The sequence below is a fragment of the Fusarium oxysporum genome, chromosome 1 (assembly GCF_000149955.1).
Source record: "Fusarium oxysporum f. sp. lycopersici 4287 chromosome 1, whole genome shotgun sequence".
NCBI classification, from domain to species: Eukaryota; Fungi; Ascomycota; class Sordariomycetes; order Hypocreales; family Nectriaceae; genus Fusarium; species Fusarium oxysporum.
Genome location: NC_030986.1, coordinates 892734 through 918401, shown reverse-complemented (window position 1 = coordinate 918401; position 25668 = coordinate 892734). Strand labels below are relative to the sequence as shown.

Genomic DNA, 25668 nt, shown 5'->3' with positions numbered 1-25668 from the left:
AAGTGGTCTGGCCGGGTGACTTGTGAGTTTTGAACGCTGTCACGTGCTTGTGGAACTGGATTTTCTACCTTAGGCGGAATGACACAACCGCCAAGACGACAGGAGCTTCATATGACGCTAAGCAAACCCGCGATAGCTCAAGGCAACGTGACCAATCCACCACATCACACAGCACAGCACAGCACAGCACAGCTTGATTGCTTGTTCTAGGCACGCGCTCGTAGTCTATTCTATCGAGTCTCTTCGTTCGTTTAAGCTGACACGGCCCTTTCTGATACTGCCACTTCATCCGTAATTTTATCTCGATACTATCGACTACCACCCGCCTCTCTATCAAACTTCTGCGTTCTTCTATCAAAGTCTTCTCGATGCATCGGCCGGATCTATTGGCTTTTCTACTGCCTCTGCTGGCAGCCCCAGCTTTTGCGGCGGAAACTCTAGACTGCGGAAAGATTCGCGCTGATGGACATACTTTCGATCTTTCTAAGCTCGGTGGACCTCACTCAGTCGTGACGACGCGGTTCAAGCCTAGTCCTCCCGAACATTATAACACAACTTATACATTAGATATCTGCAAGCCTTTGAAGAAGAAGGGTGGCAAGAAGGACGAAGAATGTCCAAACGGCACTCGAGGTGTGTACAAGATCTACAAGGGCTAACCGAGTCCTGACTAACAAATCCAGTTTGCGGTATTACACACCTTCTCAAGTCTGGCGAGAAGGAGACGGATGAGATTACGAATGTCATCGCGATCGCAGGCAATCTCGAAAACGTTGGCGGCTCTCGATTCGATGCTACACCCACGCGACTCAAGACAAGCGACTCAACTTCCGACAAGGATAAAGAGGGCGTGCGACTAGTCCTCACAGGAGGCAGAGATCCTCTCAAGGGTGACATCAAGAAAACCGATCAAAAGGCCATCATCGAATTCCTGTGCGATCCTAAAAAGGAGGGAACAGAGGGCGAGTGGGTTACTTCGGACCAGTACGAGAAGCGAGCGGACGACGATAAGAAGGAAGGGGATGGTGATGATAAGGATGATGGCGAGTCTATGATCGAGCACCAGCTGAAGCATGACAATGCTTCGCTTATCTGGGATAGCTTTGATGTTGAGGAAAAGGCCAGGGTTCTGCGCTTGACGTGGTATACTAAGTATGCTTGCGAAAAGTCAGAGGACAACGGCGGTAGTGGTGATGATGACAGCTCAAGCTCCCACTGGGGCTTCTTCACCTGGTTCATCATTATGTGAGTACCCAATCAGCTTCATGAAGATTTCCTAACAAATTTAGTGCTTTCTTGGGCATCGCCGGCTACCTCATCTTCTCATCCTGGATCAATTTCACACGGTACGGCGCACGCGGCTGGGATCTTCTCCCCCACAGCGACACCATCCGCGATATTCCTTACCTACTTAAGGACTGGATCCGCCGTGTTCTCAACACCGTGCAGGGAACAGGAAGTCGGGGAGGATACAGCGCGGTCTAGGCGTTTTTGACAGCATGTGTATCGTTATAGGTCTGGGCTGGGCTGGGCTGGGCTGGGCTGTGTGAGGAAATGGTACGGTGCTCATGCTAGTTGTATCTAGCTGGAATTGTATACATAGGTTGAAATTCGCGGGTTTCGGTTTTCGTATCAGTGTTTAGATCAAGATGCTATCAAGCAGTGTTATAAACTGACTCTGACTGATGTTCTATGCCAGTGTTGTTTATTGTTTTGTAGGTAATAAGTTATCATTGAACTGGTGGAATGTGAGCCGTTGTATTTGATTTGTGTTGAAATTTGTTCTTAAGATGAAGAATAGCAGACGCCGCTGTTTTTGATACAACCAGCATTGGGCGACGATCAAATGGAACTGTCAAGGCATTCTTTTTTTGTAGTAAATAGTGTATGTTCGCGGAGTGTCCGCATAATGCAATTAGCAATACGTTCTTATTATTCGTTATCATCGAAATCTCAAGCCAGCTCTAACACAACTCTTACCAAACCCTCATATCTCTGCCTAGCAGTCCTGATATATGCCAGATCTCGCAATGTACACCACGTGGATCTCAATCACCGTATGGGAAGTATCATACTCGCACCGCCTCTCCCACGTCCTCCTCTCCCACGTCCAACACCAACAAAGCCTCCTCCAGCGCTGACCTCCATCTTCCTAGCCAGGTTATTCAGCTCCTTCAGCAGACAACAAGCCGCCACGACTCTGAAACTCTCCAGCTCGCCTGTTCCGTGGTACACTATTGGTGCAAATTCCTTTCTGATACATGCAACTGCTACACAGGCCCAGCATAGCTCTACGACGTCTTCTCTCCATCGCGAAGGAACTGCGTCTGCGTCGGTGGCTGTGCTAAGGGTTTCTGCGCCGTCGCCTACACCGCGATCTCGGATCTGTTTGACCATCCATGTCATGATACGGTCGATTTCTTCTTTCAGTTTGATAGATGAATCACCCTGGCGGCGTGTTTGGGCACCGCGTTTGTTGAGGATGAAACCGCAGAAGACTTCGACTTCTGTAAGAGGCGCACGCGGATTTTCTGAAAAGTCCCACATCTTGCCGGTGATGGTTGACTCGTAACTGAAACTGTTAGCACGTTGAGCCAGCGAGAGGCATTTTGCAACTTACAGGCCTCGGATCTTCCACGCCTCGTCGGACCTGCGTGTCCAATCGACGTCAAGTTTATACTTGTTTACCTCGCTTTTAACAACGGTTAATAACTGATCCCAAACAGAGGGTCCAGCTGTGTTGATAGTCCGATGGATATCTTCGTCCCAGATCTTCTTTTCATCCACGTTTCGATATAGACGACCGAGGATTTTGTCAGACTCATAATACTTTGCTTTGTAACGAGTCATGCCATCGTCGGCGTTGTCATCTTCATCGTCGTCACGCAGATGAGCGATCTGTCCCTTTTCGTATGTCTTCAGAGGCGGTGCTGTTGCAAGGCTGCAGAATATGTCAGTATGTTTCTATAGAGCACTGGTGGAAAAGATTTACAAATCAGGACGGAATGGAGGGTTCTTGGGCAAAGCTTTTACATCGACTGGAATACCTGTCTTGGAGAAGTCGACCGCTGTAGAATGCATGCCTGCCAGCGAAATGCAGTCAGGGTGCGTAGTTCCCTGCTCATGATAATCTGCCAAGACGACATGTCTTGTGGCAATCATGCCCAAGATATCAGTTCGCATAAAGTCAACGAAAAAGTCGGCAATGTCCTGGGGCTTCACCGGACGATCTAGTGGCTTTGGTTTAACTCTTGGGTAGTCTGCTGGTAAGAAGTAGTTATCGGGTAATGCATCTGGGTCCCAGATGATGTTGTAGAGATCACCGTCCAAGTCTCCTCCACTCAGCATACTGGGCAAGTCACGTTTACCCTTTTGGCTGAAGACGATGCAGTTCTGTAAGCTTCGTAGAGGATGTCCCTGTGGAGGTGTGACCTGATTGACGATCTGGATGTCTCCTGGATGAAGAGCAGGTGAGCGTGTGACAATGATTTGACCATCTTTAAGCGTTGAGTTGATGCGACGACCTCTGTAAACGCCATGGGTCTTGTCGTATGTGACAAAGACTTCATCAGCATCTAGGAATCCTGTCTCATCCATGACGCCAAAAAGGGTCACTCCTTGATCAACAGGAATGCGCGCTTTGTGCTTCAGCAATCTCAGTTCTCGTAAGACGACATGTTCAACCGCTGACTTGAGGAATTTATCCCGGCGGTAGTCAATGCCCATCTTCTCCAACTGCTTGACCAGCTTGGGCAGCCCCATGTTCACACCGATGGCCTGGTAGTCCAAGAAATAGCTCGTGTTGGTCGCGTCAGCTGTGGCATTGCGCAGTATGTCAAGTGCGTTGTTCTGCAGTCTGAAAAACCAATCGTTGGTTGTACCCATATCTTCCAAGATCTTGATCATCTGGCGGTTGAGGACCAGCCGTAGAGGTTTGGATGAAGCGTCGCAAATACCGAGCTCTCTAAGATCGTCACTTGGAAACTTCATCATTGACTCCTGTCGAATACAGAAGACTCTCCCTTTGAGTCGGGCATCGAGAGAAAGCATTCCCTTACAGCCACCCCACCGGATCTGAAGACATGTTGGTGCTGCAGCTCGCATCGACAGATAGGGCCAAATCTCTTCCAAGGCTTCTCTGGAGATCGTTCCGACACCGTCACTGAATACACGCGTTCTATCTTCAGATTTGACATCTGGAATGAACCGATGACATATACCAGTCTCAAAAATTGGGATTGCATATGGTGTTTCCGAGAAAGCTTGGCCGATTCGTGCTGCACACTTTGCCGGAACTCGAATCTCGCTGAAGTCTCCAAGGGCTTGCAAAATAGCTGCAGGAGTCTGGCGCTCAAAATTTGAATCGGTGAAAGGCGCAGAGAACCAAGCGGAGTGAGAACGAAGAGATGAATGGGAGAAACCTAGGAAATCAAACTTCCGGCCGGCAATGGTGATCCCCTCATCCATGACATGTCGGAACCGGGCAAAGATTGGTTCGTTATCAACCTTTGGATGAAAGTTGAGGTCCTGGCCATCTTCTTCGCAGAAGAGGACGCGTAAGAAGTAGTCATTGTTCTCGTGATACTTTCGCAACACCCTGTTCTTGCTGTCGGGCTCGGGGCCAGAGAGAAGAACACGCGTGGGCGTCACCATAGCCTTGAAGATATATATCTGATGATCTGGAATCTTGACTCCATAGATTCTGTCTCGCTTAGGATTCTCCGTCCTGGCCTCATATTCTTCATTCATGATGCTGGTCATCAATGTGATGACGTTCAGCTCATCGGGATCCGTGCCAGGACAAGGGTAGGGTATCTTCTGATGGAGACCTTTCATAGCATCTGTGGTGACGGGAGCAGCAACTTGATTCTCTTTAGCATCCTTAATAACCTCTTCGAGAATTTGCAGCAGTTCTATGCCGCTTGCAGGGTTGATGTAGTTGTTCCAGACCAGAGCTTGGACTTGGAAGAGAAGAGCGAAGTGAACATTCCCTGATGCCAGAATGCGCTTAGCCTTCTCTGTGAATTGCTGGCGGCCGAGGAAATGGTTGCTCTCGGGTTCCATGTATGACCACAGAACGGATGGGAGATCGTGATAGGTGATGGCGAGAATATCTCGATGTTTCACGGAACGGAGGACCTCGTTCATGTCGTTTATGGAGGCGAAGAAGATGCGGTAGACGAGACAAGATGCCGAGTATTCGCGAATCAGCCCCCAATTGACCAGACCCTGTACTCGTTTCCACTCCTGATTTGGGTTATCAGATTTGTGAGGCGTGTACATCTTTGGCGGTTCAGTCAAGACCAAAGTGATGGATGCATCATTGCGACTAGCAATGAGATCCTTAATAGTGTCGCTGTGAAAATCCATACGATACCCATCTTTGTTATAGACAGTTAACCACTGCGGCATGAACTTGCCAATAAAATCTCTGGGCAGCATCAAACTGTTGTGCTCAACGAAGGTGATGACCTGTTGGGGACCACGAAACGTGTTGCCGCCGCAACTGATGCCGATGATACTAAAGGCTTTAACCGGAGCTTGGCGGTCTTTAGTGGTGGTAGCCGCAGCGGCAGCGGCAGCAGCAGCAGCTTTTTGTTGCTTCTTATCGCGTTCATGCTTGAGATGTGCGATGGAATGCTTGTCGAGTGCGCGAGTACTCTGCTCAACAAACACAGCTGTTTTGAGAATGTGGAGGCGTGGAGTATCCTTTGGTCTGAAGTTGGTCTTGAAAGGATATCTCGGGTTTATGTTCTCCTTCTGCGATTCGCTGTGACGCTGTTGTTTGCCATGTCTTTCAAGAAATGAGTAGCCATCGCCGGGGTTGAGGAATTTGATCCATGCTTGAGGCCTTCTCTTTGGCTTTTCGCAATAAAAGTCCGTAATGTTCAAAGCTTTCATAAATGGCATGAGTTCTTGCTTGAAGCTCTCTTCTGACAAGTCCTGAGGGACATTTCGACAGAAGACCTCCATTGTTTTGCGAGCGAACGAGGCCGCTGGCGTTGAGTGATTCAACAACTTTGCGCACCAGTAGAAACAGAAGAGCAGCAACAAATGTGACTCGGATATACGTAATATAGGATGCGAGGTCTGAAAGCTATTAGTTTTGTTGGTTGGCACGTCTGCATGTGGCGGTTGACTCTCACCTGGGCTTCTTAGCGCATCCCCATGGACATTGTAATATTTCAAGAGGCGGGCAACTGAGTTGATTGGCGGCGGTGTGTACGAGATCGAGTCCTCAGTATCGCTCGATGTGGATAGATGCAGATTGTGATATCCGATGGAAACAATAGATTGGATGAGCGGGATGCTTCATGCAGGAGGCCGACTGCTGATATATCCTGGTATAATATACAGTGCCAGACAAAAGAATGAGACAGAAAAATCGAGAGAATGAGGACCAGAAAGAGAAATCCGAATATATCACAGCACAATCAATGGCTTCGTAATGAAAGAAAGTGCAGAAAGTCAAAGCACTGCTCAGCACTGGCATATACAATGTAACATCGCAACTGCAGGCAGAGGGCTATATACAAATGCCCTAAAATGACACGGCACAATATTGCGCTGCCAGCCCTCATCTTCACAGTTTATTCACACAATAGATCGACTTAATGCTAAGTTAGCTGCTCACACTCCGCTAGGTCGCGATGGCTTCTCGGTGTGCTCCCGGTGTGGACCCCCGTATTCACGGTGACCTTTCGGTGAGTGGCGGGGTAAACATTTATACATACAGTGAGGTACATCCCACTACGTTCCCGATTCCATCTGCCGAGCCGAATCGCAAACTCCCGCTCCACCTCCCGTCATGTAAATCGTTCTTCCGGAAGGCCTGAGGGCGATTTATAACAACTGGATAACCTCCCATTGAGCTTCTCTCCTCAATTACAGCCATCAATTCAAAGAACCAGCACCATGTCTCCTCCTGGCAACCTCTACGTCACGATGCAGCCCAAGCCTGGGCTGTCTCTAGATCAATTCCATGAGTGGTATAATAACGAGCACGGCCCGACCCGACTTCGTCTTCCTCAGATCTTCTCCAACGGTCTTCGATATAAGGCGACGGATGGTCAAGAACCTACATATCTCGCTGCTTACGACGTTACGTCCATGCCGCACCTCGAAACCGAGACATACCTCACACTGCGTGCGAACCGATCTCCTCGAGAAGCCGAGACCATTGGCCAAGTTGACGTGAAGCGATATTTCTGGGACTTGGTTCATTCCAACGAGTCTGACAAGTTCGTGCCCTTCGAGAAGTTGACCGACGAAGAGGCCGAGGGTCTGCAAACTACTGCGGTTACAATCGAACTTAAGGACGTTGAGGGTGCTGCAGAGGAATATCAGAAGTGGCTGGTTGAGGAGCATATTCCTATGTTGGCCAAGGTTCCTGGTTGGTTGCGCTCACGCGCCTTCAAGACTTCGTATCTTGAGGGACAGGGCAAGACGACGTTCCTTGCCCTGCATGACTATGCTAAAGAGAATGGCCAGGGTGGAGAGGAGCACAAGGCCTCGATGGATACCCCATGGCGCACCAAAGTCTTTGACAAATTCGTTGCTTCAAAGGGTCGAAGAACATATTCTCTCTTCTACGTCTTTGGACCTGCTCCTCGAGAGCTGGAAGCGCTATCAAAGCTGCCCTCGACAGCTGCTTTCACCTCCCCCGACTCCAAGCAATCTACCACACCTGGCCCCAACGCTGCTATAAACTCTTTCGTCACAACTTCAGATTCTCTGGTCATTCCCTACCGATTGGAGGGTAACCCGGACCCCAAGGCTCCCACAATCGCTTTCACCAATTCACTGTTGACTTCGCTGCATATGTGGGATCCCCTCGTAGAAATCCTCAAGCGAGAGCGCCCTGAGTTCCGAATTCTCCGATATGATACCCGTGGCCGACATGCCGTGCCTCAGCCTCCAGTAGCTGCTACTGTGGATCGTTTGACTGACGACATTCGAGAAGTGCTTGATGCCCTTCGCATCACCAAGCTGCATACCCTTATTGGTGTTTCATTCGGCGGTGTTACTACCCTGAACTTTGCCATCAAGTACCCTGAGCGTCTTCAGCAGTTCATTGCTTGCGACTTCAACCCTACATCAAGCGCCGCCAACACACAAGCGTGGAAGGATCGCACAGCTCTAGCCGAGGAGGATAACGGCAAGGGTATTGAGAAGCTCGCCGGACAAACAGTCCAGCGATGGTTCCATCCCTCCACCAACGCTGAGACCGTCAAGTGGATGACAGAGATGGTCGCTGCCAATGACGTTGAGGGCTTTAAATACAGCAACACAGCCCTTTGGGATTACGACCTCAAGCCTCAGATGGGTGGCTGCAAAGTACGCGGCTTGTTTGTTGTTGGAGAGGAAGATGCCAAGGGTGCTCTTGTCAAGGCTATGGATGCGAGCAAGGGACTACTTGGTGACAATGGCGCGGAGTTGAAGATTGTGCCTCAAACAGGACATCTTCCTATGGCTGAGAATCCTCAGGCTTTCTGGGAGGCTGTTAAAGAATTCTTGTGATCTTGAATAGGAGATGAAAAATTAGAATACAAAAGGCCTCAATCGGGCTTTGGCAAAAAAGAAAACTAGATATTATTACAATGCCTCTTCTTTCTTCTGCTCAACAGGTGCCTTCTCATCCAAACCGTACTGTGTATCCAATTCTTTTCGCAGAGGAACATCTTTCTCAAACAGAGAGAGTACCCAAGCAAGCCCGCCAAACGCTACAGAGATAACATAGACTTTACTCAACGACAACATAAAAACATGTCGAATTTGAGACTGAACAACCTCGTCAAATTGTAGAACGAAAGCTCGTGTCGCACTCTGGTAAGAATCTCCTGAGCCGAGCATTTCTCGCGCCAGTTCATTATCAATCATGTGCGAATACCGCTTCGTGTACGTGTTGAATATGGACCCAGCGATGGCTACACCCCACACAGAGCCGAAAGAACGCATGAAGGTCCAATTTCCTGTAGCAGCAGCTTGGTCTTCCTCCTCAGTAGCTGCCTGAAAAGCAGGCAAAAGGGTATTCAGAAGAAAACCGGAGCCAATAGCTGGAATGAACTGCAGCAAGATCCAAGCAGCAGGGGGGCTGTCTTCTTGAAGAAGACCGAGGAGGCCGACACCTAGTGTCATAAGGAAGAAGCCTGATACGTGAAGCATCTTATATTTGCCCCATTTTGAGAGAACTACCGCAGAGAGCGCTGCGCCTGGGATAGCGATGAGAGCAACGGGGAGCATTTGCACTCCTGACCGTGAAGGTGTTGATAACTTGACAGCTTGGAAGTACAACGGTAAGAAGAAGTAACACCATTGGATTAACAACATATTGAGAAACGTGTTGATGTACACGATATATGATGTGCGACCTGGGAATAGGCGAATAGGCATCACAGGCTCCGAGGGAATTCCTGAGGCTTCATATAAAACGAAACCGACAAGGCCGACGAGACCTATTATCAGGGGAGCTAGGATTCGAGCATCGGACCAAGGATAAACGGGACCTGCCCAAGTAAGGGCAATGAGAATCGAGACGCTTGATGCGATGAGAATAGCGTTGCCAATGTAGTCAATGCGACGAAGTTTATCCATGGTCGACTGAGTTCGATCGTATTGGAGGTTGAGGAAGAAGTATGTGACGACGATAGCAACACCTCCGATGGGAAGATTGAGGTAGAATACCTAACAAGTCAGCATAAGTCGGCAGATGTCATCGATCTACTTACCCATCTCCAAGTCGTGTTCTCAACAATAACGCCACCAAGAAAAGGTCCAACGGCAAACCCAATAGTCGCTACTAATAGAAGTATAGCGATGTAGTTTCCTCTATATCGAAGTGGTACCAGATCAGAGATGATCACATCGTTGGCCATAGTGACTCCACCACTACCGATACCTTGAATAGCACGCCCAGCGATGAGCATTGCGCCGCCGTTAGCACCACCTGCGATACCACTTCCGAGTGTGTATGTAGCAAAGATGAACATCATGACTTTCTTGCGTCCCCAGAGGTTACAGAGTTGGCCGAACAGGGGTTGGACACAAGCTCTGTATCATGTCAGCCACTTCGCGAAATCGGAGTGGGAACTTACGTGGTGAGGAAGAAGACATTGGTAACCCAGATGTAGCTACTTCCAAGATTGAGACTCTCGACGATTGTTGGAAGAGAAGTAATGACGACTGTTGCTTCGAGAGATGCAAGGAGTGTTGCCAGGACTAAAGTAACCATGATCATCCAGAAGCGATAATCTCTATTGAAAGCTGGTTTCGTCTTTCTGGTCACTGTTGTTTGAGCTTCTTCATCTTCTTGGGCTGTCTTCGTCTGGTCTGACGAGTTGACAGAGGGTGGCGATGAGAGTGTCTGGTTAGATGCCTCCACCTTGTAAGGTGAGGCAGTATCTTTCATTTCTGCAGAAGCCATGATGATCACTTCACAACAAGTCTGTTTGCCTTGTTAATATCGTCACATCCTTAGAGGAAGAATGCCAATTTATAAGAGAAATCCATTAACCCTCTCAACTCGCGAAGTAACAGATAGGGAAAATCGGAGGCTTTATGAAATGAACTACGACTCGCACAGGAAACTAATTGCTGACGCTTTCTTCAAATGCTCCGTGGAATGAGCTTTGTTAACTAAGCTAAATTATATACGGTAGCTTGTCCGATTTCCTATTGCTGGAGGTGGGCTTACGTTCGGATGCTTTAAACAGGAGTAAGCCTCCGTCCTATGAGACGCGGCGAATGTTTCACCACGTCTTACCACCAGCCCAAGGACGTTATGCATTTTGGCCATTCGAAAAGAGAAACCTATTATTGGACGTGCATTGGTTGGAATAATAAGAATTTAAATTCTAGAATTTATAACAGCTATTAGAGCTGGTAAAGCTTATGTATATCGATTATCATCCGAACCTCGATTTGCAGCAATTCGGTCTGAGCTGATATCAACATGACCTAGCAAAAGAAGAAAGATCAAGAAAACAACAGGCAAAAGACAAAAAATACCAATCGACGCAGGCCTGATTCGAACAGACGCCTCCGAGGAGAATAGATTTCTAGTCTATCGCATTAGACCACTCTGCCACTGCGCCTTCTTATTGGATAAACTCTATGTGTGCATGGTAGTACATGTAGCCCGTACCAGCTGGAATGAGACCAGCCCAAAGTGTCTTTCCGTTCAGAACAACCAGCAAGAGAGACATGAATGTTAGACTGTTTTCTATTTGATGCTATGAATTATTCTCCACAAAGGCTTCCTGACAAATTCTTCTCGATTCCTGGTACAAAGTATCTGATCACATGCAGATGCTGAGTATTTAGTTACTTGAGACGGCTCGTGCAGTTGAGGGTGGAAGGCTTGATAAACTTCTGGTGATGACCTGGCACCATATGGATCGACCATTATTGTTGGTATGACTTTTGCATTCGAGCTTTGGTGAAGATGAGGATGTCGGCACGAGTTGAATGCCAAGTCCTCATAGCCCTCGATCAGCGCCAAATCATCAGGTCGACGCAGAGGAGTTAGAAGATCAAGAGATTGGCCATTAGATCATGAGACTCCTAGATGATCCCATTACGTCCAAGTCCAGCCCTGCAATAGCGAATTGCCGAGAAAGGATTGTAGCCCAACCATCATATGTGCAAGACATGCTTGACCCCTTTCTAACCATCAAAGAGAGCCTCGACTTTCAAAGAAAACAATGGCCTACCCCTTTGGTGTGTTCGAGTATTTTCTGAGAACCTGTCCTGAGTGAAGGGAAACGCTTCGTCAGTCTTGTGTTCCAAATGAAAAGGCCGCCTTAGTTGCTGCGAGTGTTGCGAGTATTGGATTGAAGCATACCTCGAATGCATGTGACACTGCATCAATACTAATCCACTGTGGCAATAATGTCTCCAAACACTGATATCTTCCTTGTTTCTGGGCTCCTACTTTCTGTATTCCGCTACCTCCATCCACAAGGACCACCCATTTGGTCCCACCACTGGCATCATCGATGGGACCTTGGCTAGCTCCCCTGTTGGCCAAAGTATCAAGTTACAAGCACTTTTGCAGTATATCTCGATGAGCTGGCGCACTTTCTCAACTAGACTAACAAGGGTCTCCTGCAGGGCCTCATATCCGGGGTATCTAGCTGGGCGATGAGGGTCCTGAAGCGCCGTCGTTTTCTAATCTCTTCTGGGCGTTCTCCACGTTGATAGGCGTCCAAGTATCCCATAGATGAATTCGTGAGCTTGTATGAGTTGCTAGGGCAAAGTCAAACTTATCCCTATTTTCGTAAATCCCGAGCAACATCCTTTAAGTATTCGATCAGACGCTGACTCTGCGTCGCATGTTCCTCCTCCGGCTTCCAATGATACCACGGGAGGTCAGAGCGCCGCGACGACAGCAGGCGCAGCATCAGCCTTTTCCTTGTTGTCGTTTGGACTTGTCGAATGGCTGAGATCTTCTTTCTTCTAACACCCAGGCTCCAAGTTCTGTCGGGGCAAAGCTTTCCCTGGAGTCCCGTTTTCTCATACCAACGAGCTGGTTTCAGCTTCCTTCTGTCGCACTCCCTTCAGTAACCAATTGTCGGCGTCAAGCTTGAAACTCGACCACTTGATCTTGTAGCTGGTAGCCGCCCAACGTATGCCTTAAACCCAACGTGTAGCTAGAACACGAAATACTTCAGTACTTTTAGTCTCTAGAGCGAATCCAACAGAACCGCTAAGTTCATCATGTCGCGGAATCTTCGCGGCACTGGTTGGTGGCTCTGCCGAAAAAAGGTCTTTAATCCATTATTATTCCTTGCTACAACTCGTACATTGTAAGTGTAAGCCATTATTTCGAGAGCAGTACCGCGTGTCTGCGAGCAGGAACACATGAAGAGTTGAAGCCAGGCCAGTTGACGTTGATACGCATATGACCTGTGAAACCAATCATTCGGCTATTGGCTGTTGAGGTGTAGGTTAAGTGGAAGAGACATTTCAGTTCTTCCTATCGTTTCGGCTTTTTCGACAGACTTGAAATGACTAGCTTCCGGTGTCTCCAGTCTTTGTGGCTGTTGTGAGTAAAGGGGACTCTGCGAACCATTCGTAGTGCTGCAGTTGCTCGGTCCCCTAGTACCGAGCAACAGTGCACAGCGATGGTCGCTTCTCCTACCACTGATTCACAGTCTCTCGTGCAATGCCGATGAAATGATCCCACTCTTGCTTTTGGTTCTCATCTATCATCCCCCAATATCTTCTGATGAAGTACAAGGCGGCATATCATCAAGTTGAGTGACTTGGATCGTGATAGGGGCCGCACTTACAGACTTAATGCGGTTGTAGATCGTTGTGCAATCTCCTCAAGCTTTCTCATGGCGTTATCGCACTGTTAGGTAGCATATCTAACGGCCTTGGAAGCAAAATAGTAGGTCTGTCTTCCGCCAGCTGTACTATCTTCAATCGCGCCAGCTTCAGGTGGGTGACTGGCAATTTGTTCGTTGAGTCATCATCCCTGGGTTCATGCCCGCAGCACAGGAGTCGTCGAGCGACCTTGCTGCTGGCTTGGCTGGCCTTTCTTTCCTTTTTCGTTCTTGTTGGCCATGATGAATGGATTTTGTGTGGCCATGACTGTGCATTGGCCAATCTGTCACCGACCAATAAATGTTGAGTCCGACACTGGGGAAGACCATTCTCTGTGCGTGTCCGCATGACTCCGTAGTCCCTATTATTTGAGTCTTTCGTTCAGCAGGGTCGAGTGCGTACCAACTGCCGGATGGGGCATTTGATGAACTTAGGACTACAAAGGCTGTCGCCCGTCAATGCGAAATTGATAGACTGTGTCATGCAAGGTCCCATGTTGATCACCATGTGATGCTGCGCCTGCTGCGTGATGATGAAATTCCCAGGATATCTGACCTCGATGATATATGTAACACCCTCAGCATCGAGACGCGAGGGAGAGCTGAGGATGGCAAGATGGCTTACTGCGCGGCTGCATTTCCCAGTGGACAGATATCATGACGACCGAATAGCAGAGAAAGCTTCACTTCGAGGGTCATTGTCGCCATATGGTGCTGTGTTCTTGCCAGCTTCGCATTGTGAAGAAAGAAGGTAATACTGAATCTCCGGGGCCAAGCATCTGAGTTGATGGAAGGTTTGGGTTTGGGGACTTGTTTAAGGCATATTGGAAATATGCCTCTAATCCCAGGAGCAGCAAAGAAGCTGAAGGTAGAGAAGTCTAGGTCTGTCTTGAGCATCTCTGACGGAATAGAGCCAAGCTTTTATCCAGAAAAGGTGCAAAGCGAAAGGCAAGTCGCCGAATATCCCACAACGTATCATCAGAATCCTAGTGTGGATTGGCGAGGTTTCTTGGTTATGAGCGGGGCAAAGATATGCTACTCTAGTGGATGTTGTTGGATAGCACAACCACAAGGGAAGCCCGGGGAGTAATAATTGAAGAACAGAAATGAAGTTAGGAAGAAGAGGAGATGATGTATCTGAGCGACAAGTCCGAGCTCTCCATTACATCATCATTTTTTATGAGTCAAGAGAAAAGAGAAAACATCTTGTGTCCTACATACAGAATTATGTTTGATGAGGTAGCATGCCTTGCCGTGGTGGCGGAGTGTTGTGTCGGCGGGAGCTGTGGTACATTCAAGCACGCGCCCGTGAGGTATCAGATCTGATATTGACTCTATCACATCACAGCCCAGGCTCTATCCGTTTGAACAACTCACGCCCCAAACTCTGATTCTGCATTCGAAGTGACGGATAATGTGAAACAGTGAGTACAAGTCCAGAATTTTCATCTTTGAGACGATCCCAAATCTCATAGATCACGGTTCAGGTTCTCCACCCGCTTCGACTCATGCCTGGGCCTCCGAACATTTACACCGGTGGAAAATGATACACTCAAACGTTTGAACAACCGTCAGAACTCAATTCTACCAACAACTCGCAGCTCAACAACTCTATGCCGCCATTGTCACGTCAACAACTTCCTTGCGTAAAGACCCTTTAATGACGGATAATTTGATACATACAAACACTCACTATCCAAAACCGACATCTACTTATGAGTCGAACAAATCACAACTCAAGTTTAAAAACCCCGGCCCCGCATCCCTCCCGTCCCTCCCGCATCTCCACCCCCAAAAGCCTCCGGTCGCCCCACAATAACCCTCCGATGCCCGCTTACTCCGTCTCACTCATAAACCAATTTTCAAAACTCATCACCAACAAACAATGCACACGCACCCAAATCAAGTTCGCTCAGCATGCGAGCGCTGTCGTCGCCAGAAACTGCGCTGCTCACGATCCCTCTCTTCACCCTCATGCGCCCGCTGCACCCGGCTCGGCCTAACATGTCAGGCCGGCCTGCAACGACGTGTCGGCAGACCGCCCAAGAAGGACATGGTACTTCATAAACCCACTGAAGATATGCAGTTTGTCCAAGCGCTGTTGGACGACACAGCTTGGAATCTTGATCCGTTTTGCGGGTATACACCCGAAAGTCTCCCGTTTCCTATGGATGCGTGGCCTTCTGTGTCAGAACTTGATCCGCCTGAGCTTGAGCAACGGATCATAGTGCCTAGTATGCAGGTATTCGAGAAGTTATCGAAACTTAATGTCGATATCCACCAGGGCTGGGAATTCGTGTCTCAGCTTGAAAATGACTTTCGGTTGAGTACGTTTGTGTGTGAGGATCGGGAGAGGCAGAATGGGTATCAGAATATTCAGGTGGTCTTGAAGGCGGCGCAGGAGTACCTTGTTGTTCTGAAGACGCTACATCGCCAGCTCGGGACACGGACTGTGTATTGCCAAGGTCGCAAGCCACATACAAACAGGATGATGCTGTCCTTGGAGGCAAACACAGAATCTCCTGAGTCGATAGCTTCTTCGTCGGGTGAAGCGACACCAACATCCGGAAGCACTACACCCGAGCTTCCCCCAGTATTCGATTCGCCGACGATGTTTCTAATAATATCTTGCTACGTACAACTCACCAAACATCTTGAAGTCGTACTCAGGATCATATTCAACTCGATATCAGATCCACACCAGGACCTCATCGATGCCGCTCCGATGTCGTTTGCCGACATACCTCTAATCGAGCCGTCAACCCAATTCGTGCTCTTCTCCGAGATGTTTCGCCACATTATGAGTCAAATGAATCTTCTCATGGGACTCCCTAGTGCGTGGTCAAGCCAAAGCGCTTGGACAGGTCTGTTGACCAATCAGCGGTATCGGGATATGCTGAATACTGAGCTTGGAGATGTGGAGGATGGGTGGACGGCGCGACCAAGCAAGTTGATGGAGATTAATAGGATAACAAAGGATATGCTGGACGAGTTCACCATGATGGGGATTTACTGAACATTTTCCAGCTGGCCCTGCAATCCAGGCAATACGAGGAATTACAGAAACAACTTCGTAGCGTAGGAGCAAGACGCAGTCGTAGAATTCGGATTCAAGGTGACGGTTCATCGGGGAAATTTATACTCTAAGTTAATCTAATCTCTGTAACTATAATTCATGGCTGAGCACTCTGGTGTTGATGTGCTTCGCCGTCCTCCTGTAGCATCAAAGTGCTGGCTCTCGTAGCCCAAATCTCATCCTTAGCCTCAACTCCTCGCAAAAGCCAAATAAAATCCATTCAAAGTCATTATAGGGACATAGAAAAGGTGAATTCAAAGTTGTTGCTGCCACATGCATCAAAAACGAACGGGAAGTTGACCGCCACTTCGAGTGGAAGGTTAACGGTAACAGGACTTGATACCGTCGGCGTCGATCCTCGTCGGTTCGTCCTTGATAAGGCGTGCTCCTCGCTATTGGCTCTCTTATTTCTTCCTTTCTTAACCGGTGTCGCCAGTGCCTTCTTTGGCTCTGATGGTGGTTCAACATTCCATTCGCAAGCGAGAACACCAAACTCGACCTGCTCTGGGTTCTTGTGGGCGCTCAAGCTACTCGACTTGGCGTATTTGACGAAGTTCTCTTGTAGCCAGGATTTGACTTGAAGAACTCGGGAGTTGATAGTCCAATCTTGCGTATCCGCTTCGAAGTAGCTTCTGTTCCCGCCCTCGAACCTGCATGTGCCGGTTTTCGCTTGAATGAGGTCAGTGGTATTGTCTCAAGCCCTTGTCATCTATCGCTTACCTTTCAAGTTACTCTGAAACCCGTGGCGATCTGTGGTAGCATTGAGGTCGGATTTGCGTAGAATGAGGTAATCGACAAAGAAGAACTGCTCCAGATTGGGGAGATATTGAGCTAAGAACCTGTACAAGTGTTTCGGATACCTGACTCTATCAGGAGTGTTGTGGATTAGGCCGCAGTTTGGACATCGCCTGGGCGATTGTTGCTCATACCATTTGTGGCAATATCTGACCGCGATCTTTCGAATTTGATCGAGCCCTGAGCAGTTCAGAACCTTGTTGAAGCGTATGCTGTCTTCGTAAACTTCGGGTGGGACGTATTCCAGATAGATGATATCCGAGGAAGAGTTGAGACTTACGATTCGGCCAGTGTTAAGGCGGAAATTCGTAGACCGATTTGTAAGGGAATTAGCTACAGCGGCAGCTTCATTGCATGTGACGGAAAGTTTGGTGAGCTGTTGATGGAGATTCGTGTAATAAGAGATGTCGGCTTGTGGAGTGGGGTAGAGAGGCTTCAGTGTACCGTACACCATTGCAGTAGGGCGAGCTTCCCTCCTGACCTCGAGCGCCATAGAATCAACCTCCTCATCGTGATCTTCAATACTTGCGTGGAGGAATAGCGGCTCTTTGAGCCACCATTTTCCAAGCCCTGTTGCCGGGTGCCAGTCGGTGTCGATTTTGAGAAAGTGCATGCCGGGAGTCTCCAGGGTAGCTTGCCATATCTGGGCACGTATCTCTGGCGGCAGGCGAGGAAAAGGCGAGAAGGTGCGGCAATCTTCAGGTATTTGGAACTTGAGAGGAGTCTCTATTGATTTTAGGGGCGCCCCAGCAGAAGAGTCTGTATCCTTTGATTCCGGGGGGTGTTGGTTGGTGACGCCATCGTGGGCACGATCAAGGTCAAGAGCACTCATGATAGCCGTGGGCCATGAGCTTATCGTTATCTCGCGATCATGAAGGAGGGGTGTAGATTTGAAAGACGAACGACCAAAAGAGCGAAGACGACGCAACAAAAGCGATCGGCGGAGCTGGATGAAGTGAAGAGAAAGTGAAGATACAGAGTATCGATGGTGTTGCAGAAACAAAAATGATGGAGTGAAGTTGGAGAAGTAGCGGAAGCCTCATATCAGTGGCCAGTGAGTAATCGGGATCAGCGGGGAAGCAGGCAGTCACAGCCAGTCTGCCAGTCCCCGTCAGGTTGGAGAAGGTGCTGGGTGCTGCTGTAGTATGCAAAGTTCAGCCGCTAAACAGGCAGCTCAGCGCCACAACGCAGCACTATCAGCTCTGCCTGGGCTGGGCTAGTTTTAGCGGATGAGGGACTGCAATTTGTGAAATATCATTATTACATATCGCTTGAATTTTCAAAAAAGCATTGGCTACGCTTTGGCATATTCCGCGATATCTCATGTCTCATAATTTGGCTTGTGTGAAGCGTTTCACCGTATTTACCTTGATGATTCAATGCTTCGGAAGATGCGCCAACCACCGCATGCCACCGCACCTTGACGGGTCATATCGAGCTGTCAGGTGAGAACTCAATTCGATTTAATTGCCTACAATTCGTTATTTCACTTGCTAAGGCTTATGATGTCAAAGTTTTACTATTTGAATCGAAGTAACAGCTTAAATTTTGAGCAAGGTATTATTACAGCATTTTTGAAGTCATACGTCACATCTCAATCTACGTACGACATGAGATCCATGGTCGGCTTTTTGTGACACGACAGCCATTATAACCACTGAGAAGAAGACACTCTCCTTGACATTATGGGTGAAGAAGTAAGCAAAATGATCGAAAAAGAAACATCTTACTTGCGCGATTCTCTGAATTAAAGCAGTTTATCTGCAGCCTTCCACTTTCAAGAGGCATCTCAAGGTAGAAGAAACATGTAGATCACAAGCTAGAGAAGAGGATGAGGTAGTTGATAAGGAGCGAACAATGCATATTAAGCGGCGATAACGATCATCTAATTGTAGTCTAAGGTACCTATAATTTTGAACCCAACTCCTCCCTTTTTGCCTTCAAGCTGAAAAGCACACTACAGCGATTAATATCCAAACTTCTGCCCAACAAGCTCCTCACTCAGCCTCCACAACTTCTCAGCCTCAACAGCATCTCGCGCCCAAGCCTTGACAGTATCAACAAAAGGATCAGCAACCCTCGCCTCCAAGAGATGAGCGCCGTTGCTTGCTATTAGGTATTAGTATTTATTCATACTCATTTGGAAATAATATCTCACCTTTGATGTTGGGGTCGAAAGCAGCGAATGCATGTGTCGCAGCGCCAACTTCGACGGGAACAGGGGGAATGGCTGCCCACCCTTCAGAGTTGCCTCGTGCGCGATGAGACTTGACTGGGGATTTTTTAGTTGAAGTAGTGGAAGGACGGTGAGTTAACGTACTGAAAGTGCCCAGATCAGCGTCCATATTGGCAAAGTCTAGATGTGTGCCGAGACCAGTTGACAGGATGAGGCCAGGGTGAACACTGTAAGATTCAAGGCCACGGCTTCCTAGCTTTTGAGCCAAAGATACAGAGAAGAGCATGTTTGCAGTCTTGGATTGACCGTAGGCACTCCATTGGTCGTAAATCTCGCCATCCTTTTTCAAGTTAGTATGGTACAAAATGCAAGGCTAGATGACTTACACTGAAGTGAGGATCGGCGAAGCGAATAGGACCAAGACTGTGGCCATTGCTCGAGATGTTAACAACACGAGGTGACTCCGAAGCAAGAATCTTATCCATAGTCAAGTTCGTCAAAAGGAAATGTCCAAGATGACAAATAGCAAACTGCATCTCATAGCCATCCACACTCTTGGTATATGGAATAGCCATGACTCCAGCATTGTTAACAACGACATCAATGCTAGGCACATCACTCCAGCTGTTAACCTCCTCAGCAGCTTTTCGCACTGAAGCCAAAGAGCCAAGATCTACCACAAGAGAGCGGGTCTTGACGGAAGGGTTCGTCTTGGTGATGGCTTCAGACATCTCTTGGAGTTTGGAGGCGTTGCGGCCTGCGAGGATGAGAAGGGATGGGGATTTGGAGGCGGTTTCTAGGATAAAGGTTGCGCCGAGACTGTTGGGTGTGACACCGGTCGTGAGGATTGTTTTGCCCTTGATGATGTTGGCATACTCGTTGACGAGGTCGTTGGTGGTGGTTGAAGCAGAGTGAGGAGACATGGTGATTGAGTTGATAGCTCAAGTTGTGTTTTGTAGTGTCTTTTTGAGTGTTTGTTCTGAATTGCAAGTGTTGATGATGATAAGTCTATTCAAGTGGTAGTATCCCACGATATTTATAATGAAAGTCATTTCTAAAGTCCGAAATTGATGCCGTTGATATTGTATGGTGCATACCAATAAATGAAGTGCCAGTGTTGCAGTTCATCGCGGCTGGCGTCAGCCATCGGCGTGGGAGGGGCCGATGCTGACGCTTTTCGCCAAGAAGTCCGAAGGAGTAAGGAGGGCCAATCATATTGCTGGTAGACTGAGACAACCTTCGCTTTCGGACTTTAGAGCAAGGGTATTATCGTACTGTAGGATGAGGGCAAAGGTGCAGCGATGCGTTTATAGATCCCTTTTGAGACTAGAGCATACATTCCTAGCTTGAAGGATCTGGAGAAATTATTGAGGTCGCAAAGTCCGCGAATAACATTCATACAAGGGTTCATCAACTGTATCGGAGTTGTTCAACGACTGAATTTACACGATAAAGAGTTCTTCGTGGGTAGTTCGTGATGCCCAGTCGTGGCGTATGCCCTTACTTCAGATGATAGCCAGAGTAACTGCTCTAGAACGCGCTGTCACCAGCATCTTACATGGAATTCGGCGAATTGTTGTTTTTACTTCTTTCTTGCATTGTGTGAGGAGATCTAAAGTCCCTATATGTACGGTGAAAGCAAGTCTATTCCTTCTTTTGCCATGTAACACCAGGGTATCCGCCTCTATCCCAACGCCGTCCCAAAAGTGCAAACCCCATATAGACACATATAACCATCAATCTCCTCAGCTCTCATCATCAGAGACAACCTCCCACTCCTGCAATACCGTCGGCTCTTGCACCGCTCCTCCCGAAATCCCACTCAGCCAAGCCCTACACGCTTCAAGGTGCGCATACTCTGCATCATCGTGACCTCTTAAACCCTTCATCTTGACATCCGTGACTTCCAGCACACTTCTACCTGCTGCATCGCGAACATGGACACATGCGCCGCTCTCAACAAGCTGTTTAACAGCGAGTTTGTGACCGCAGCGAACAGCGATGTGCAGTGCTGTTTCGCCTGATCGGTTTCGAGCGTTGACTTGTGCGCCGGCATCTATTAGTTCTCGAATGATATCGGGGCCGATTTTGTAGTCATCATCTTCAGGAAGTTGAGCGACGAAGGCCATTAGGGGTGTGTTGCCGTGGATGTCGTAGTGATTTGGATCGACGCCTGCATCGAGGAGGTTTTGGAGAAGAACAAGGCGGAATTGTAATCTATCGGTGCACGAGTCCGAGTTCTTAACGGTCTTGTCCCTTCTGCGTCTTCGGTCGATTGGCACGCCGTTCTCGTCGAGGTAGTACTTTTGTGTGATGCTCGTTTCGCTCAGCGTGGCGGCTGCGAGGCAGTGGAGTCCATTGCGGCCTTGGTCGTCTTCAAGTCTGGGGTTGAGTTCCGCATCATTGATGTACTTGAGGAGTTGTGTCTCCTGGTGGATATCGTCAAAGTGCCAAGGATCAGCAATGCTAGCTTGTCGAGACATTGGTGCTGGAGGGTCGACGTCCATAGCCTGTGTGCTCGCTCTGCTGATACCCATTCCAGGCCCGGGGATGGCTGAAAAAGTAGGCGTTACGTTGAAGGCGTCTCTCTTCTGATAACTGGTTGCGCTGCACAGCCCGAGTGCATAATTTCGTAGCCCAGGTGGTGTGTCCCGCAATAAGAGAATATGCGAGAATGAGCGTCCATAGTAGTCGCGCGCACTGAAGTCGAATTCCTTGTGAGCGAGTGCATCCAACAGCTGCTTCAGCAACTCCTTGTTTTGAGGTTGAAACCAGTTTGTGTGTAAGACGTGGAGGAGTGTTTGGCCCGCTGTATTCTGCACATTCAGGATATAGTTGGCCTTATCCGAGATAATCGCCTGAAAAAGATAATCCGACAAGAATCGCGCAGCCATGAGATGAAGCACCGTGTGACCAAATTGATCACGCTCTTCGAATAAATTACCATGGACAGCAGCTGATAATGCATTGGTTCCAGTTTGAGTAGGGCCATGTGCTGTGATCCAAGCTGGCTCTTCGATCTCGTGGATAGGGCGGCAGAAACAAGCCAATTTTTGATGAATCTCATCTTGCGGAAAACATGTATATTGGGCAAATTCGTCGATGCAGAGGAAGTTTCCGGGAAGGTAGTAAGGTCCCATGGGCAAGTGAACTGGTGCGTCACGATCGTTGAGCCATGATGCCACACTTGGCTCTTCATCCGAGATGGGAGATAGACTGGTTCCTCGACGGTTGAGAGGCGCTGTATATCGTTTTATGAGGCGCTTTACTGTCTTGACGTACGGATGTGAATAGTCATTGAGTATTTGTCGTAAACTTCCAGTAGTGCAGTCCGTCGATGTAGTCATGAATGTAGGTCGCTGTAAGAAGTTTCGAAAAGTACTGTTGTCCTCCTGGTTTTGTTGGATCTGTCTTTGGGCAGCGGTTCCATTATTTGGGATAAATTGCTGCGGATATTGGTTAAAAGGCGGAACCTCGAGCGAAACTCTAGTACCGGGATCTCTAACAAGATGCGGCGTTGGGATAGCGTTCAGAGCTGGAATAGGTCCAGAACCTTGAGTTGGAGATGCGACGGAATTATGGGTTGAGCTTGTGCGTGTAGGAGAAAGAGCCAGCTCTTCTAGTCGCCGCACCATATCGTCTTCTGTTTTGGGATGAAGCCATCGTGGCTGTTTGTTGAGCATCGCATTGAGTGTCTTGTGGGCGGAATCTTTACTATACAATTATTAGGATATATCCGCAACACAATATCGAAAAGCACGTACCCAGGCGCAGGGGTATCGGGAGATTTAGCATGAACCACTGCCATAATCTTCTCCAAAGGAAGCGTAGTATAAAGATAAAGTCGTGAGACTTTTCGTCGCGATGAAGGCGTCCATAATGGCGGTCTTCCAGTAGTTGTGTTATTCGATCCGCTAGGCGAAGCAGACGATATCGGAACTTGAAGGTTAAACGGCGAAGCAACGTTATTGTTCATTGCGCTGAGCTTTGATCACAATCAACAATAAATGGAAAAGGGGCAATCAGAGGAATTCCGATGCTGCTTTTAGCTATAGTTGACGAGGCTGTCATGATGCTGATGGTTGATACGGGAATTGCAAGCTTATAAGTCAGCTCCCTCTTAGGCCCAAGACGTAGGTCACCAGAGGGCAGTGGTGAAGGAAAAAGATGGCCGCCAGAACAGGCCGCGGGCCACAAATAACCTGCAGCAGAGTGTGGAATGGAAGAGGTGCTGCGCCTCATGGCTCGCAGGAGGCCTGTTCGGAAAGAGGTTGCGAGTGCTACAAATGAATGTTTGGGTGAGACAGAATATGCTGTAAATGGATAGCTAGAGGAGCATAAGTCCGTAGGAGGTCTGAGTGCCGTGTTCCCGATGCATTGACGTCCGTGATCGGGAGATAGACGAGGGAGATAATCTAATCTGCAACTAATGACGCTGAGGCCATTCCCGTAGACAGCTATAATACAGGCTGTTCGATAGTGTTACAGGGCTGTTACAGTTCCCACCAATTACTGCCAACATGGGCCATTTCAGTAGCCTCAACTTGAATATAGTTACGTCAAAATTCTTAATCGTTTGATCAATTAAATGATGAAATATTCAATTCTCCATCACAGAACCAGAGCCGAGCCTGTCAATTCAGAGGGAACCTTGGTTGCTGCCCTGGCATCAGTGGAACACATGCAGAGGCGCAGATCACGGCTGTGCTTACTGTGGCTCCAGGCACAAAAAGCCTTGCGCCACACCAACGAGGCTTTTCGGCATCACCACCAACTTCTATGCAGCAATTCGTTATGTTGCTGCTTCTTCTTTTCTCAATAGCGGAGAAGAATGATGTCAATATGGTTGAAGACAAGAGGAATTCTTAAATTGATACTGACGATGATGGAAGTGCCGAGACTGAAGAACCAACTGCCCAGCTAGGGTCGGATTAATTGAACGGCCATTAGACATTGCAACCGATCGAGTGCTTCATATCTGATTATCGAATAACTTCTGTTTAACAGAGCTCACCGAACTACTAGGAAGTATTCAATTATAAAAAAACGGTTCGCCTTGGCATCCCTTCTCTGAAACGTCTCCCTCCAAGCGCGTCATGTATGTCATCAGCCCTTGCATTCGCCGCCTCATTAGTTGAAACAGCCGCGCTCGACATCTCTATGAGTCATCCGACCTCGAAAAAGAGACCTATCTACCCCGCCATAAATACAGCTGCCATTTATCAACTTTAGCGGTAAAATCGGTTGGTTGTTTCTAGCCACGACACCGTTTCTTTCATGGCTGACTGTTGAAACTTGAAGCCATCGACGACACCACACCCACCTTGTGACTGGTACGTAGACACTATGTCATCGTTCGAAATCTTGCGGGTGTAACGGGACAAAGGGAGGATTGAGCGATGAGACATTCTCAGACGACTCATGGATCTCGCTCAAGGAGTCGTTTGCTTCCCTTTGTCTCATTCTGAAGAGCCAATCACGGCTATTCTTCAACCTCCGAATGTTTCTATCACACACCCCTGTAAATTCTATGCCCTTCAAAGAACTTGACAACAGTCCAAAACAATCCTCTGGCAGTCTGGCTCTGTGTCTGAACTCAGTATCATTCACCCTTTGTAATTTTCACTCTTTACCATCCTCACCGATATTCTCTCACACCGCAACTAAAAGCCACATTTCCATTCAAAACACGCCTATCTTCTAGAACCCCTCCACACGCCACTATCTGCTTCCGCATTCCAGAGCAGAGACATGTCTCCCCTTTTTCTCCTCAACGGCCACAAGGCTTTTTGACTTTCGGGAAAAATCCCGCCCTGTTTCTGTTCCCAACGATCCGGTTGAAACGGTCCCCTAATTTGTTTTGCTCACCCCCTCCTCTTTGTTCTAGCGCTGTTCCACGTGATGAATCGAAGGACATAGAGTTTACAAAACTGGTATCACATGGAGACACTAGTGACGACAAAGGATCAAGTGGTCTCATGTGATAAACGGCTGGGCTGTTGATCTTCGAGGGAAGGACTTGGACTTGGACTTGAAGCAGTCAGTCATTTGTTCGAGTTCAAGTAAAAAGGCATTTTCATAATCACAAGGACCGAAGACTTATTAAGATATGTCTATAATTGATGATGTGGTATCTTCAACAAAATTACACAATATTATCCAAAAATCGTAACCATTCTTTCTACCACTACTTGGCCGAGCCAAGATCGTCTAAATCATACTATGTACATAGTGAAGCTTATTATGTTTGTAATAAATAAACAGCAAAGGGAAAGTTTTATGTTCCATGATGC

The 25668-nt window shown here is 48.1% G+C and overlaps 9 protein-coding genes and 1 non-coding gene across 12 annotated transcripts in view; 3 read left to right on the top strand and 7 right to left on the bottom strand.

Annotated features, from left to right (window-relative positions):
• The first annotated feature begins 104 nt into the window (after positions 1-104).
• On the top strand, positions 105-1759 carry FOXG_11124 (uncharacterized protein). 2 transcript variants are annotated; one of them, XM_018390631.1, is made up of 3 exons: positions 105-633; positions 684-1245; positions 1290-1759. In XM_018390631.1, exons 1-3 carry the CDS (start codon positions 369-371, stop codon positions 1483-1485), a joined length of 1023 nt encoding a protein of 340 aa, XP_018249137.1. In that variant the 5' UTR covers positions 105-368; the 3' UTR covers positions 1486-1759. The 2 variants fall into 2 exon arrangements, with proteins under 2 accessions (XP_018249137.1, XP_018249138.1); XM_018390632.1 differs by having other exon boundaries at positions 684-1759.
• Positions 1760-1848: 89 nt separating this feature from the next.
• Positions 1849-6599, bottom strand: FOXG_11123 (uncharacterized protein). Its single transcript, XM_018390630.1, has 4 exons — positions 6147-6599; positions 2993-6090; positions 2621-2941; positions 1849-2572 (listed from the first exon to the last, which is right to left on the bottom strand). Exons 2-4 carry the CDS (start codon positions 5971-5973, stop codon positions 2053-2055), a joined length of 3822 nt encoding a protein of 1273 aa, XP_018249136.1. The 5' UTR covers positions 5974-6090; positions 6147-6599; the 3' UTR covers positions 1849-2052.
• A 124-nt stretch (positions 6600-6723) lies between these two features.
• Positions 6724-8640, top strand: FOXG_11122 (uncharacterized protein). Its single transcript, XM_018390629.1, has one exon. The coding sequence runs from the start codon at positions 6916-6918 to the stop codon at positions 8518-8520; it is 1605 nt and encodes a 534-aa protein (XP_018249135.1). The 5' UTR covers positions 6724-6915; the 3' UTR covers positions 8521-8640.
• Positions 8596-10423, bottom strand: FOXG_11121 (uncharacterized protein; the record flags this gene model as incomplete). The annotated part of the gene is made up of 3 exons (XM_018390628.1): positions 8596-9684; positions 9729-10050; positions 10095-10423. The coding sequence occupies 3 exons, from the start codon at positions 10421-10423 to the stop codon at positions 8596-8598; spliced, it is 1740 nt and encodes a 579-aa protein (XP_018249134.1).
• A 588-nt stretch (positions 10424-11011) lies between these two features.
• On the bottom strand, positions 11012-11093 carry FOXG_20463. The gene has a single exon. It is a non-coding gene; the product is annotated as a tRNA-Ser (tRNA).
• Positions 11094-15168: 4075 nt separating this feature from the next.
• FOXG_11119 (uncharacterized protein) lies at positions 15169-18447 on the bottom strand. The gene is made up of 2 exons (XM_018390626.1): positions 17125-18447; positions 15169-17073 (listed from the first exon to the last, which is right to left on the bottom strand). The coding sequence occupies exons 1-2, from the start codon at positions 18029-18031 to the stop codon at positions 16634-16636; spliced, it is 1347 nt and encodes a 448-aa protein (XP_018249132.1). The 5' UTR covers positions 18032-18447; the 3' UTR covers positions 15169-16633.
• Positions 15178-16546, top strand: FOXG_11120 (uncharacterized protein). Its single transcript, XM_018390627.1, has one exon. The coding sequence runs from the start codon at positions 15214-15216 to the stop codon at positions 16342-16344; it is 1131 nt and encodes a 376-aa protein (XP_018249133.1). The 5' UTR covers positions 15178-15213; the 3' UTR covers positions 16345-16546.
• Positions 18448-18981: 534 nt separating the features above from the next.
• FOXG_11118 (oxidoreductase) lies at positions 18982-20535 on the bottom strand (the record flags this gene model as incomplete). 2 transcript variants are annotated; one of them, XM_018390625.1, is made up of 4 exons in its annotated part: positions 18982-19308; positions 19358-19471; positions 19520-19715; positions 19762-20535. In XM_018390625.1, the coding sequence occupies 4 exons, from the start codon at positions 20296-20298 to the stop codon at positions 19166-19168; spliced, it is 990 nt and encodes a 329-aa protein (XP_018249131.1). In that variant the 3' UTR covers positions 18982-19165. The 2 variants fall into 2 exon arrangements, with proteins under 2 accessions (XP_018249131.1, XP_018249130.1); XM_018390624.1 differs by having other exon boundaries at positions 19358-19715; positions 19762-20298.
• Positions 20536-20906: 371 nt separating this feature from the next.
• Positions 20907-23659, bottom strand: FOXG_11117 (uncharacterized protein). The gene is made up of 2 exons (XM_018390623.1): positions 23140-23659; positions 20907-23089 (listed from the first exon to the last, which is right to left on the bottom strand). Exons 1-2 carry the CDS (start codon positions 23349-23351, stop codon positions 21121-21123), a joined length of 2181 nt encoding a protein of 726 aa, XP_018249129.1. The 5' UTR covers positions 23352-23659; the 3' UTR covers positions 20907-21120.
• Positions 23660-25585: 1926 nt separating this feature from the next.
• Positions 25586-25668, bottom strand: part of FOXG_11116 (uncharacterized protein) — a gene marked incomplete at its 3' end in the record, with an annotated part of 2810 nt that continues 2727 nt past the window's right edge. The window contains exon 2 of the mRNA XM_018390622.1: positions 25586-25668. Within this exon, the coding sequence (XP_018249128.1) occupies positions 25586-25668 (83 nt within the window).